The 12,795-nt window shown below is 45.6% G+C and overlaps 1 protein-coding gene across 4 annotated transcripts in view; it reads right to left on the bottom strand.

Annotated features, from left to right (window-relative positions):
* Nucleotides 1-12,795, bottom strand: part of Tulp4 (TUB like protein 4) — a 223,062-nt gene that overhangs the window by 28,503 nt on the left and 181,764 nt on the right. For all 4 annotated transcript variants that reach the window (XM_008839527.3, XM_029566811.1, XM_017799761.2 and 1 more), the window contains 2 exons: nt 2,716-2,940; nt 1,353-1,587 (listed from right to left, as the gene is read on the bottom strand). In XM_008839527.3, coding sequence (XP_008837749.1) covers nt 1,353-1,587; nt 2,716-2,940 — 460 coding nt within the window. The remainder of the gene's footprint in view (nt 1-1,352; nt 1,588-2,715; nt 2,941-12,795) is intronic.

Genomic DNA, 12,795 nt, shown 5'->3' with positions numbered 1-12,795 from the left:
TTTTGAGACAGGGTCTCCCTGTAGCCCCAGCTGTCCTGGAACTCACTGTGTAGACCAGGCTGGCCTTGAACTCACAGAGATCCGCCTGCCTCTGCCTCCCAAGTGCTGGGACCACACACGTGAGCCACCACGCCCGGCTCAGGCATGGTTTTTTAAGGCACAAGTTTACCATGTTTGACCTTATGCAGGAACACTGGTAGCAGAACACTGCAGGTGCTGAGTGAATAATGCTTAGCCAACACAGCTGGAGCAGCTGGGTAACATACTGGCATGGGCAGTGAGGCTGAGGGCAAACAAGGCCACTGCTTTAAGGACTAGAAGACCCTGGTCACACATTATGGCAGCTTCAGAGACGCAATGAGGCATAAAGCCCAGTCCAGTGGGTGAGAGGGGGAATGAACTGGCACTAGGAGGTAGAGGACCACTAACGAATGCAACCAGTCTATCCAACCAATGTTGTCTCAAGGTCAGATAACTATAAGACACTCTGGAACACAAAGATGACTAGTTCTTTCCCTCCACAATTCAGGGGACAAGCAGAGTCCTGAGCATGGTGACCTACTGTGTCGTATACCCAGGACACCGTAACAGGCATTGCTGTGCATTCTGTGGCAGTCTATGGAAGGGCTCATGGGGAGGGGGCAGAAGGCATGAGCAGCAGTATTCACAGGTGCATGCACACTGGGTTGGCACTAAATAGCACAAAAACCCCTTCCTGTGGGAGGGTCAGTCTAGGATTCCAGAGAGAGGCACCTTTAACATGACTGAGCAATGAGAGTTGGGAACGAATTAAATGAAGAATATGTATGTATATTATTATATACATAATATATATGGTATATATTCTTCACGACAAAACTTTTATGGATCAGGAAGAAATTTTCACTAGAATTCAGCTAAAAAGCTAACTAGTATATCAGCAGGGGCAGAGGCAGAAGGTGGAGGAAGACTGAAGGTTTGAAAATCTGAATTCTATCACCCACCTGGGAGGACATGGACCTATCTCATTATGATTTTCCATTCACCTCAATGTTAAAGTAAAGGACTCGGTGAATGCTTTATCAGTGACCCTGAGCAGGCTCTCTCAGTGCCAGAAGTGCTATCTAGCTTTCCCTGGATTGGGAGCTGATGTTTCTTCAACATGATACCTATGGAAAAGCCTCTCAGTAAGGACATTTATACAAGTGTTCACTTACGTGGCAACTGGGGAATCGAGTAACTTCAGGAATGCACCACATAAGCCAGTGTAGGCTCACAGCTCATAAACAGGCATTCTTTCTGCAAGGCTTGTAAGGAGTGATATTCTACAACCACATAAGAGTGAGGACTCGGTCCTGGTAGCAAGAGCCCACCTGACTTGCTGTCTGTCCGAGGGTCCATGATGACAAACTCCGGTCGCAATTTGCTGATGCGCCTTCCCTTGAGGATGGGTACAAGTCCGCCCAGGTACTCCAGGTAGAGAGTGTAGCAGGGGCCACCCACTTCTGGGTCATCCTCTGTGCGCTTCATGGTGCAGTGCAGCCGCTCGTTGCCCGCTGAGGGGTAGCTGACAAAGTCTCGCATGTTGTTGGGGTCTGGAATTGGGGGCTAGAAGTAGGACACAGGTAGAAAAATCAGAGCAGGACTCCAGGGGGGTACAAGGCAGGTTGGTTACAGAGTTGCTGTCACTCTGTCAGAATGTAGGTTAGTAGCCAGGCAGAGGTTAACTATTCTGTGATACAGAATAGTGATTCAGAACTGAGGGGGCTTTTAAATAATACCTAGCTGGGATCCCACTACAGACAATTAGATGTAATCTCTGGGGACAACTTGGAAATCTACTTTTTCTGAATAGTACACAAGGGTTTCAACCTGCTGGCATAGAATCAATATTGTAAAGCAACTTAGGAAAAACAAAAAACCCCACAAGATTATAAAAGCAATGCATCAGCAGAAAGTAACCAACACATCACTCTAGAGACAACACAGAAAAACTTCCAGGGTGTCAATGGCTTAAAATTAGTGGGAACCAACATGTGAGCACCAACTGGCTCATCTTTTCATGTGTAGCTCTACACAGGCAGTTTCTCAAAGTGACAGTCCGTATAAAAAGTGGAGGTAGCTGTGCTATGTGAGTCACCGCCCCTCAGAACAGTGGGAGGACAGCAGGCCTGAGAGTTAGACTAGGTCAAACCCTGACTAGTCTCCTAACTGGCTTTGGGACAAGTCACTTCCCTTCTATGAACTTGTTTCCACTTTATCAAGTGAGAATAGTGTTAAGAGTCTGCCATCAAGTTAAGATGAAACAAAACAGATCTTCATAAAGTACTTGGTGCAATGCCAAGTCATGGGAAGCACTAAATAAACGTTGGCTCCTTTGACCATCACAGTAGTTAAGCTGGTCAGGACAAAGGTGAGGTCACTCATAGAAAGCGAATCTCGTTTGGACACTGATAGGAATGCCGGACAGGCTGCAGGTGTGCTAAGAACATACTGGACTCTGCGGAGCCTCATGTGGCCATCCCCAGGCACTCCATTGAAGTAGGCAAGCCTCTGTGTACTACCTCTGAAAGCCTCCCCCATCTTTCCTCCCTCATCCCTCCTGTCTCTGTGGCAGAAAGGAGGAAGAGAGAGGGGTAAGACTTTACCTTGATGGTGAGATGAAGGCAGTGGAGAGGTAGGAGCAAAGGTGGGGATACGGGAGCAATGTCAGCTAGCTGGTATCCTTCACTTTACCTTGATGGTGGGAATGAAGGCAGTGGAGAGGTAGGAGCAAAGGCGGGGGGGCAAGGTCAGCTTGCTGACATCCTTGTCTTCTCTCAGGGTGCTGGCGATGGCCTGCTGGCACAACAGCTGGAGGCTGGATACCCGGTGTTCCACACGAACCACATACAGGGCCGGGCCTGAGGCCATGAGCAGCCGGGAGTCCCGGTGGCCCCAGCAGATGGAAATGATGGGCCGCTGCCAAGAAAGGAAGAGAAGACAAGTTAAGCTTTTGCTCCTCTGATAAGCAAAGCAGGATAATGTACACTTGTCTCAACAAGATAAAGTCACTAGAAAGTTTGGAAAGTACTGATTTTCAAAGCACAATGGAGAATACTAGCTCTGTACAATATTATTTCCACTAGGAGAGGCAACTGCTTCTGGACACAGACACGCATATTTCTCACCCCAGTGCTCGTCATCTGGATCATCAAATTACCCAGTAGTGGTTCCCATGGACTGGGAGGTGATGAAAAGTAGACCAGTTGACCTTTCCCTTCTCTCCTAACAGCCTGAAGCTCAGAGGCAAATCAACACTGAACTTGGGGTTTCTAGCTCTGAGGTTTTGGACTGTTCTCTACGTGGAGTGCCCCACTTTTCTTAGGAGTCAAACAGGAGTGCTATGTGAACTAAAGGAGAAGAGAGTACCATGGCATCTTGGGACCCATTATGGGTACAACCCGGGTGTTACGCCACTGTTCTCAACCAACCTCAGAGATGGGTCAGTGACAGCAAACAGGCATCTCTCTGGAAAAGGGAGAGATGGGGAGGTGGAGCTCCTATGGAGGACTCGTGAGGGGCTCGTGGGGATCATTTTCTTCAAAAGCAAGCTAGAATCCGAGTATGTACATATTAGAAACTTCATGTACTGAAATAACCCCCAAATTCCAGAGTGTTATCTGAGTAAGATCAGCCAAGCAAGGAAGAGATGAACAGCTGATGGAGAAACAGCAGGATTTCTTCATGCCGATCCAGACAGATGGAGCACTAATTCAATGAGGTCTTGAGGGGTTTCAGAGATCACGGTGGGGATGCCAGATCTTTTTTATGAATGACAGATAGGAATAGAATTTTCACATTTACTGACAAACAGCAAGATAAAAGGAACACGTGAAGGTAATTCCTTAATAAAACAGCCTCCAGAGTCAGCTAATCCTGGTTTCACCTTCAAAGCAACACAAGGCTGAAGGTAATTTATCTTGCGTTTCTATCCATAAGGCCAGGCAGCCCCAGGGGGGAGGGCGGTAACAGCTTCCCCGCCAAGGAGGACCATGTCCTCAGCACTTGTTAGCCGTGGAGCCAGGAACTCAAGTCTGGAAGCCTCTGGAGCACATCAAGCTGCTGCTGCTGATTAGCTCACAGGAAGGCATTCAGAATCACTGCCAGCAACACGACAGACCACCACAAACAATACAAACAACTCTGTGGTCTCAGAGTCCTGTGACTACGTTTAGGACAGAAGCCACAGCACCAAGAATGGCTGCACTTTGTTGTTTCTCTCCCCGCCCCTCCTCCTCCTCATTCTGGTGGTGCTAGAGACTGAACCGAAGCCTCTCACAGCCCAGGCCCTCATGCTTGCTTTTAAAGGCACATTCTTCCTTTTCAGTCGATACCCCTCCAATGTAATTAATATTCCTAACTTAAAGCTTAGGTCATGAGACCTAGTCTGCAACCTAACTTGCTGGAGCTGGCTGCAGAAACACTTCTTTCCTCCAATTTTCCATTCCTCTTCTACTTTGTACAGAACTGTCTCTGTGTAATAGCTGATTACATGTTAGACAGGAAATTATAAGTATCTCTTTCCTTTTTACCAAGAATTCACACTACCAATACAGACTTTCAAATTGGATGAAAATACTCAATCCACCCATTTAAACAACAATAAGCATGCCTTCAAACTCCTTATATCCCAGTGCACAGCATATGTTCAGACACAGTCCCTTACGAGCCTCTCACTCTTATCACAGATGTCCAGTCCCACCTAACACTTGAGGAAACCGCGGTAACATTTCCAGCTAAGGAAGAGGAGAGCTACAGCTCTCAGTCCACCCATAAAGCTAGTGCTTCCACTCCTAAGTGTTGATATCCTGACACAGCAAACAGTCTGAAGAGGGTGTCCACCTTATGGAGAAAATCAACAGCTTGTTGTTAGTAAGTAAGGAACCCATTTGGTCAACACATTTACTGAAAAACCTATCAACATGTCTACAGAAAAGGTAAAAAGACAGGAAAAGAAACACACTTCAAAATCAGCACTGGATCATGACCGAGTTCATTATGGCAGGAGAGAATCCACAAGTCAGGTGGGACAAAGGCAAAGACAACTACCAGGAAGTGCGACCAGAGAACAGGAAACAGCAGAGCAATGGCATGTCTGGACAGGGAGAGAAGACCCTATTACTCCAAATTGGGCATCACGGTGAAGAAAACCATCCTGGTTTGGTCTCTGGCTTTAAGAAAATAAAATAGAAAATAAATGCTAGAGGTACCACTCACTCCAAGGGTTTAGAGAGGAGTCTCAATCCCTTGGGCAGATTTAAAATAGCATTACTAAATTGGCATTGAGGAAGATAGATTTTGTTGAGCTAAAACAGCAGCGTAGCCGGGTATGGTGGTGCACGCCTTTAATCCCAGCACTCGGGAGGCAGAGGCAGGTGGATCTCTGTGAGTTCAAGGCCAGCCTGGTCTACATAGTGAGTTCCAGGACAGCTGGGGCTACAGGGAGACCCTGTCTCAAAATGACCAAAAAAAAAAAAACAAAAAAAACCAAAAAACAAAAAACCCCCAGCAGTGTAGAACATTCTGTATCCATGCAAGGGAGAGCCAGCAGGAACTGTGCTCTTAGGCAGCATCATGAGGCCTGTTTTGTGCTTGACTTCACAAATACTCCAACTTAAATGTTTTAGGAATTCAGAAAGACTGAAAGCTTCCTACCCTCCCCTACCTGTCTCTTCTGGGTTGAAAGTGTCCCCATATTTTGAAGAATTATCCTTCAAAGTCATATGTTGCTGTTATTTGGATGTAGGACCTTTGAAAGATAATTAGGATTAGATGTAGGCATGGAAGTGAGGCCTCGTGATGGCACTAATGGTTTTAATCTGAGGATAGGGACCCCAGCTGGCACACTTGCCCTGTCTTGCTATATGATGCACTCACCACACTATGATGAAGCCAAGAAGGCCCTTATCAGAGGCTGAGATGTGAGCATTATGCTCTTGGACTTCCCAACATACAGAACTGTGTGACAAGTAAATTTCTATCCTTTATAAATTACCAGGTCTTTCTGAAGTAATTTGCTAAAAAAGACATTGCTTATCAATTAGGCTATACTTAATCTAGCACGAGAGTCATTATAAAGGACAACAGTCTATTGGTTTGAACAATCAACAGAAAGACTAAAGAACAACCCGAGGGCACGCCCTCTCTGTGCCATTACACTGAGCAAACATTTACTGAGCGTGGACTGGGCTCAGGAAGTACACTGGCGGTGGGACCACAACTGTACACAGTCTCAAATCATGAAAACAAATTCCATTATAACCCTAATCACCTGACCCATACCAAGGATCCCACCTCTAGGCTCTTCTCTGGACTCACTTCCCCACATACAACTCCCTCAACTTCCAAGAAGGAATCTGAACTTTCTATCCAACCACAGTTGTCTATTCTGTTTATTACTTCTTGAAAAGCCTTCCCACGACTTCCTGCTTGCTGCAGTCAGATCGTGAAGCCTCCACAGCATCCTCAAAGGTTCCCTAGAGCCCTTCCAGTTTCTGTTACACTAACTTTTTGAACTTCTGATTTAGGCACTTGTACTCCTGACTCTAGGAAGGTAGAGAAAACACAGCAGCACTGACTCGCACTTAAAACCATGCTGTTCATTTTCCTCTAGGACTTCATTTCAGCTTCTCCCCGCCAGGGGTTCCTTCCTCGTCCTCCCCGTGCACTGTCTTTATTTGGTCTCTTAGTTTATCAGGAAGCCAGAAGCTGTCCCAGAAACTGGTCCATCCATCTTTTCTCTAACATTGTTTTGTTTTGTTTTGTTTTGAGACAGGGTCTCACTATGTAGCCCTGACTGGCCTGGAACTTGCTACACAAACCAGGCTGGCCTGGAACTTACAAGAAGAGATCAGCCTGCCTCTGCCTCCTAAGTGTGGCGACCAAAGGAGCGCCCCACTATTGCTGGCTCCTTTTCTTTAATGCTCCTAGGGCTCTTCCTGCACTTCTCCCTGTACGTCTTCCATTTCCAGACTGTGCTGTCCTCAGACCCACGTGACCTGAGTCCTTTACTGGCTTATCAACAGTCATGTATCTGTTTCACACTGCCTCTCACTCTTTATCTGCCTTGCATGCCTTAGCCAATAGTTTTCTTAAAGTTACATCTCACATCATAGCTCTATTTCTAGGACACAAGCTGCCCGCTCACTCCTTATCTTGGCTGTGGCAGCTACATCTCCAGCATCTAGAACAACACTTGGCACACAGATGGCTCCATGAAGACTTAGTGGCTGAAAAACCTGTAACTTGACATCCACTATTATTCTGAGACAACTTACTGACTTTAAAACCTCCACAGCCAACTTTGCCATGTCTACATTCAACTGTTGTCCTCACACACTTCCCTTAAACGGCTCAAATGGCTCTTTATGATGGCTCCTTCTGCTGGCTACTTGCTAAATGAGGGGACATTACTTCAATATCTTTGTATAGGTACTCGACCCTTTCCACATTTCCCTTTTCTCTCTATTCATTCCTCAGCATTTAATCTGATTTTGCTTCAGCTATGGTTTCTATGTAGGTGACTTGGAATCTCCATCTTCAACCCAATCTCTTGCCTGGGTTCAGGCTCACATACCTACTTGATGCCTAGTTATCTCCACCCACACATTCAGCTGGACTTCTGGTTCAAAGTCAGCCTTCACTGCGGTCAAAGTCAGCCTTCGCTGCATTGGCATCTCCTTCTGCATGTCAAGGAGCCAAGTCTCTCATCTCTGAACCCTGTCTCTCCTACTCTATTTTCACTATCCTGCCTTCCCGTCCTCATTCCTCTGCCTGGGTTACAGCAGCACTATGGGGAGAAGTGCCTTTCCAAAGCCCCAGCCTGTCTTTCTCTTGCTCATAAGATAAAAATTCAGACACCAAATGTAGTATAAATCCTGGCCAGTGTTACTGTCTGAAGGTGCCCAACAAAAAAGAAACTTAAGCCCACTGTTACAGTATTAAAAGGCAAACACGAGGACTTAAGTTTGGATCCCCAAATCCTTGTTAAACAACATATGGTACCTTGTATCTGTAACCCCAGGACCCCTACAGTGAGACAGGAGGTGGAATCACGAGAGTCCCTGAAGCCTGTGGCTGGCAGGCCAGGTAGCGAGGTACACATAGCAAAAAACAACCAGAAGCTGTCTCAAACAAGGCAAAGATAGACACCTGAGGTTGTCCTCTGACCTCCATGTGACATGTGTGTGCTCGCACACACACACACACACACACACACACACACACACACACACACACGGGGGTACTTTTAGAGAGTGACTAAATCCTGAAGGCTCCACTCTGAGGAAAAGGAGGAGTGTCTGTATAAAAAGGTGAAGGGTTCTTAGAAAGCTGAGGCAGGAAGATGGCGAGTTCAAAGCTAGCCTGCATTACCTATGAAGGAGGTCAAGGCCAAGTAGAGAGCTACACAAGGAGACCCTATCTCAAAGAAGACTCAAAGATTCTGCCTTCCTGCTTGTCCAGTGGGCGATGTGAGGACACAGCAGCAGCAGGCATCATTATGGAGCAGAGACAGAGATGACTGGTGGGGGTGGCTAAAGCTGCTGGCTTCTTATCACAGACTTCCCTGTATTTAGAACCATGAGAAATAATTACCTAGTTGAAGGTATCAACCTTGGGACTGAGTCTACGACCTATTACATGCTACTCAAGTGAAGTACATGCCCCAAGTGTCAGTCTAAGGTGTTTTGTTACAGCAGTCTGAATAAACTAAGACAGTCAGGCATTCAAGATTTAATTCACTTGTCTTAAAGCACGTTTGTAGTCTTGTTTTCTATTGTTGTTTCTGCATCACTTACAGTCAACTTCTGTTTTATTTTTACAAGCAATTTATAGCTTTTAAAAAAGAAATTGTGATTCACAGTTCTTAAAAAAATGAAGTAAGCCAGGCGTGGTGGCACACACCTTTAATCCCAGCACTTGGGAGGCAGAGGCAGGCGGATCTCTGTGAGTTCAAGGCCAGGCTGGTCCACATAGTAAGTTCCAGTCCAGGACAGCTGGGGCTATAGGGAGACCCTGTCTCAAAAAGGCAAAAAAAAAAAAAAAAAAAAAAAAAAAAGAGGTAATATATATGGTAAAGAACCGTAAGTTAGCTGATTCTTGGGAATCACATAACTCATTAGCAGTGCATGGTGATCATAAGGCTCCATGAGTCATTAACCACTGAGTGCTGAGACTCAACTTGAGCTCCCGCAGTTACGGGCACCTGGTGTTCAGAGGTGGAGGACACCTGAGGCTGCTTTATTCAGGTTCCTTGTTTTCAGTGGGATGAAACCTAAAAAAAGAATCATGGATTTCAGCAAGTGCTAAGACAGCACAATGAACAAGGCAGCTGTGAGGGAACGCAGGGCGGGTATGGGAGGCCTTTCCTGTAAGGTGAGACCTGAGCTAGGACTTCAAGAGTGAAGAGAGGCTGCTCTTGAGAAAGTCAAAGCAGCCAGGGGAAGGCCTCTGGGATGGCACCCAGAGTACAGCAAGGCAGACAGAATGGACCAAGCATGGGAGAACATTAGATGAGGCCGGGAAGGCCAGGAAGAAGGTAAGAGGCAAGGAACTGGGGAGAGTTTGTGGGAGGATGACTCCAAGGAGTTTTAAGCAGGACTGATATGCTGAATAGAAACCTTACAGTGGGGTGTGAAGTGATGGGTACTGGACTAAATACATGTTCTAGACGAAAAGACTTATTCTCTTCACTCAGTGTGCAGGTCTCCAAAAACAGTAAGTTCAATGTTTCTTTATTTCCTAAATTCATGGTGTAGTAAAATTGTTCTATGACTATGAGAAACCTTAGCACGTAGCTGCAACCTTAACTCTTTGCATGTGGGCTGTAAGTCTGTTCAAATGGCTTTTTCATTCAATAAAACTTCAGTGACTTTTTACTGAATGCCTATGATGTGTAAGGCGTGTATACAACAATTAGGTATCAGCAAGGTGGACAGAACCCTGCTTTCAGCGAGCTTTAAACAATTCTTGAAGGAATAACGACAGCTTGATGGGCACTTGGGAGGCCGACACAGGAGAATCCAATACTGTGGAAAATTCGAGGCAAAGTAGAAACTGGAAGAGTGAGCCTGTGGGCAGTTGAGGAACAGAAGAACAAGAACTGGCTGGGTCAGAGGAGGATGGGGTGGCAAGAGCTAATTCCAGAGTGGAGGTCCTGCTATGGCACAAGGGGCTCTGTACTTCATCCTGATTGCAGTAAGAGGCTATATATAGGCCTGGTTGCCAAGTGCAGAATGATAAGGGAAAGGTGTGAACTCAGCTGCAGATGAGATGGTAGCGTAGTACTAAGTTGGGTGGTGGCTAAAGGAGGGTTATACACATGAGCTGCCCAGGAGATAAAAATATCCAGAGACCTGAGGTGAGTCAAGTTGATGGATGGAGCATGGATGGATGATGGGGCCATGGCCCGAGAAGAAGCCTGTCCACAAGGTAGAGCCACCTGAAGGATTGTTGGATAGGTGTGTCCTCCGAAGCATCAATAACAGATGGATGTCTGAACCCTAAGAGACTCCATAGAAAGAGAGGGAGACAGTCACCCCTCCCACCCAATCGGTCAGCTCAAATGTATGGGGGCGGGGTAAGGATAGAGATGGAAGAGGCCAAGGAGGAGGCAGGCATGTCGCCATCTTGGGCCGGTGAGCATGGATCTGGAAAGCTAAGCTAAGATATAGGGAAAAAAGCCCATGGGTGTCCATGCCTTTTTAAGTAACCCATCCTCATCACTGTAAGTTCTACTGGCAAGCCCAAATAAATATCTTTACTCCCTAAACTATAGTTTGGAGGACCATTGTGTTTGTCAGTGGGTTGGCTGTAAGGACAGAGGACCTGGGGGCTGAGAGGGTGCGTAGTGCGTTCCTCCCAGAAGTGAATTTGATTTACAGGGATGAACACGTTGACGTGCAGTGCTATGGGGCAGGTGAGCGCATGTGAAGTGCCTGGGTCTACACAGGTCTTTCCTATGCTCCAGACTTTTAGAGACATAGTAATGAAAGCTACAGGATTGGCTCAAATTGCACAAGGACTGCTGAGTGCAGTAAGAGGAAGAACCTCAGCAGAGCTGGAAAAATACCCGTGAAAAGCACGTCTCCGTAAGTACGCCTGTTCTCCATGTCATCACAGTACCCGAGGACAGTTCGAATTGAACTGTAAAGCATGCCTCTGTATGTCTATATATCTTTGTTAACTGGTTTCCAGGCCCTAGGAAGACATAGGTTGTGCCTCCTTGTTTAGTTGGTGAATGCTGGACTTTAAAGCTCAGTACCAGCCACACGATGCTCTCTCAAAATATTTGCTAGATGCTTGGATAAATGTGTGAACAAATATGCTTATATGCCCAGGAAGATATTTATACTGTCAAAAAGATACTTTATAAATACTACAGCTCAGCTAGGCATGGTAGCACATGCCTTTAATCCCAGCACTCAAGAGGCAGAAGCAAGCAGATCTCTGTGAGATTGTGGCCACCTTAGTTTACATAGCAAGTTCCAGGACAGCTGGGGCTACAGGGAGACCTGTCTCAAAAAGACCAAAAATATAAAAAGTAAAAAAATCCTATGACAACAAAACATATAGCTTGATTAAAAATGGGCAAAGGACTTGAACAGCCCTCCCTCTAAAGACTTATCAACCACTAGCAAGAGGCTCAATAACACTAATTATTAGGAAAATGCAAACTCCGTAATGAGACATCACCTCATACCAAGTAGGACAGCTGCTATAAAAAGCAAAAACAAACAAAACAACCCCCATGTCCCAACAAAATCAAACTTGCAGAAAATAACAAGTCCTGGGAAGGACAGGGAGGAAACGAGACTCTGTAATGCGGGGAGACTGTGATGACACAGCTGCCATGGAAGTGGTGGGTCATAAAGAAAACTAGAAACAAAACAATCATATCACTAAAAAATTAACTTCTGGGTACATAGCCAAAAGAATTTATAGAAGGGGCTGAAAGAGGTATCTGTACACCCATGTTCACAGCAGCATCATCTACAACCATCAAAGGTGGAAGGAACTCAAATGTCCATAGATGGATGAAAAGATAAACAACGTGCTATATTCATATAATGGAACAGTATTTAGTCATAAAAAGGCAATTTGAACACACAGTATAACTAGAATGAACTCTGAGGGCATAATACTACGTAAAAAAAGCCAGCAACAAAAGGAAAAATAACTCACTATTCCACTTACGTGAAGAATGTATGGTATAACTCACAGAGATAGTGGTACTGTCATGGACTGGGAATGGAAACTTCCATTTGTCAGCGTGTGCCCTCTCTTCATCAGGAAGATGAATCAGCAGGGAGGGATACTTTTTGTGGAGAAGGCCCCGTAACAAACCATGACATTGTCTTATATTGTTTCTGCTGAGCCTTTCCCACGCTTTTCTCTGTTCTAGCTAAGTCTTTACATCTAATGGACCCTTTGAAATCCTGCTTTCAAGTTCTATTCATGTTTGTGGGTTTCCTCCCACGCATGGAGGAGGTACACACTATTACATTCAGCTGTCTATTTTTCTCCTGTTAATCTGGAAGTCCCAATAAGAACTCACAGAAATGATTTTCCTCCCTCCCAAGCATTACCCCAAGATCTAGCACTCACTTCTGGGTCAGCACCAGGTTACTCTATTTACTTTCTACTCATGTGATTTCAAAATGGAATCAAGTATTTCTGTTAAAAGGTAAAAACTGCTTTCTTTCATATTTCCCTAGTTCACATCAATATCTCTCTCTCTCTCTCTCTCTCTCTCTCTCTCTCTCTCTCTCACAC

Source organism: Nannospalax galili, unplaced genomic scaffold, assembly GCF_000622305.1.
Source record: "Nannospalax galili isolate Female #2095 unplaced genomic scaffold, S.galili_v1.0 scaffold211, whole genome shotgun sequence".
In the NCBI taxonomy this organism is placed as follows: domain Eukaryota; kingdom Metazoa; phylum Chordata; class Mammalia; order Rodentia; family Spalacidae; genus Nannospalax; species Nannospalax galili.
Note: the sequence above shows the minus strand (reverse complement) of the source record. Positions and strands in the feature narration are given on the sequence as shown.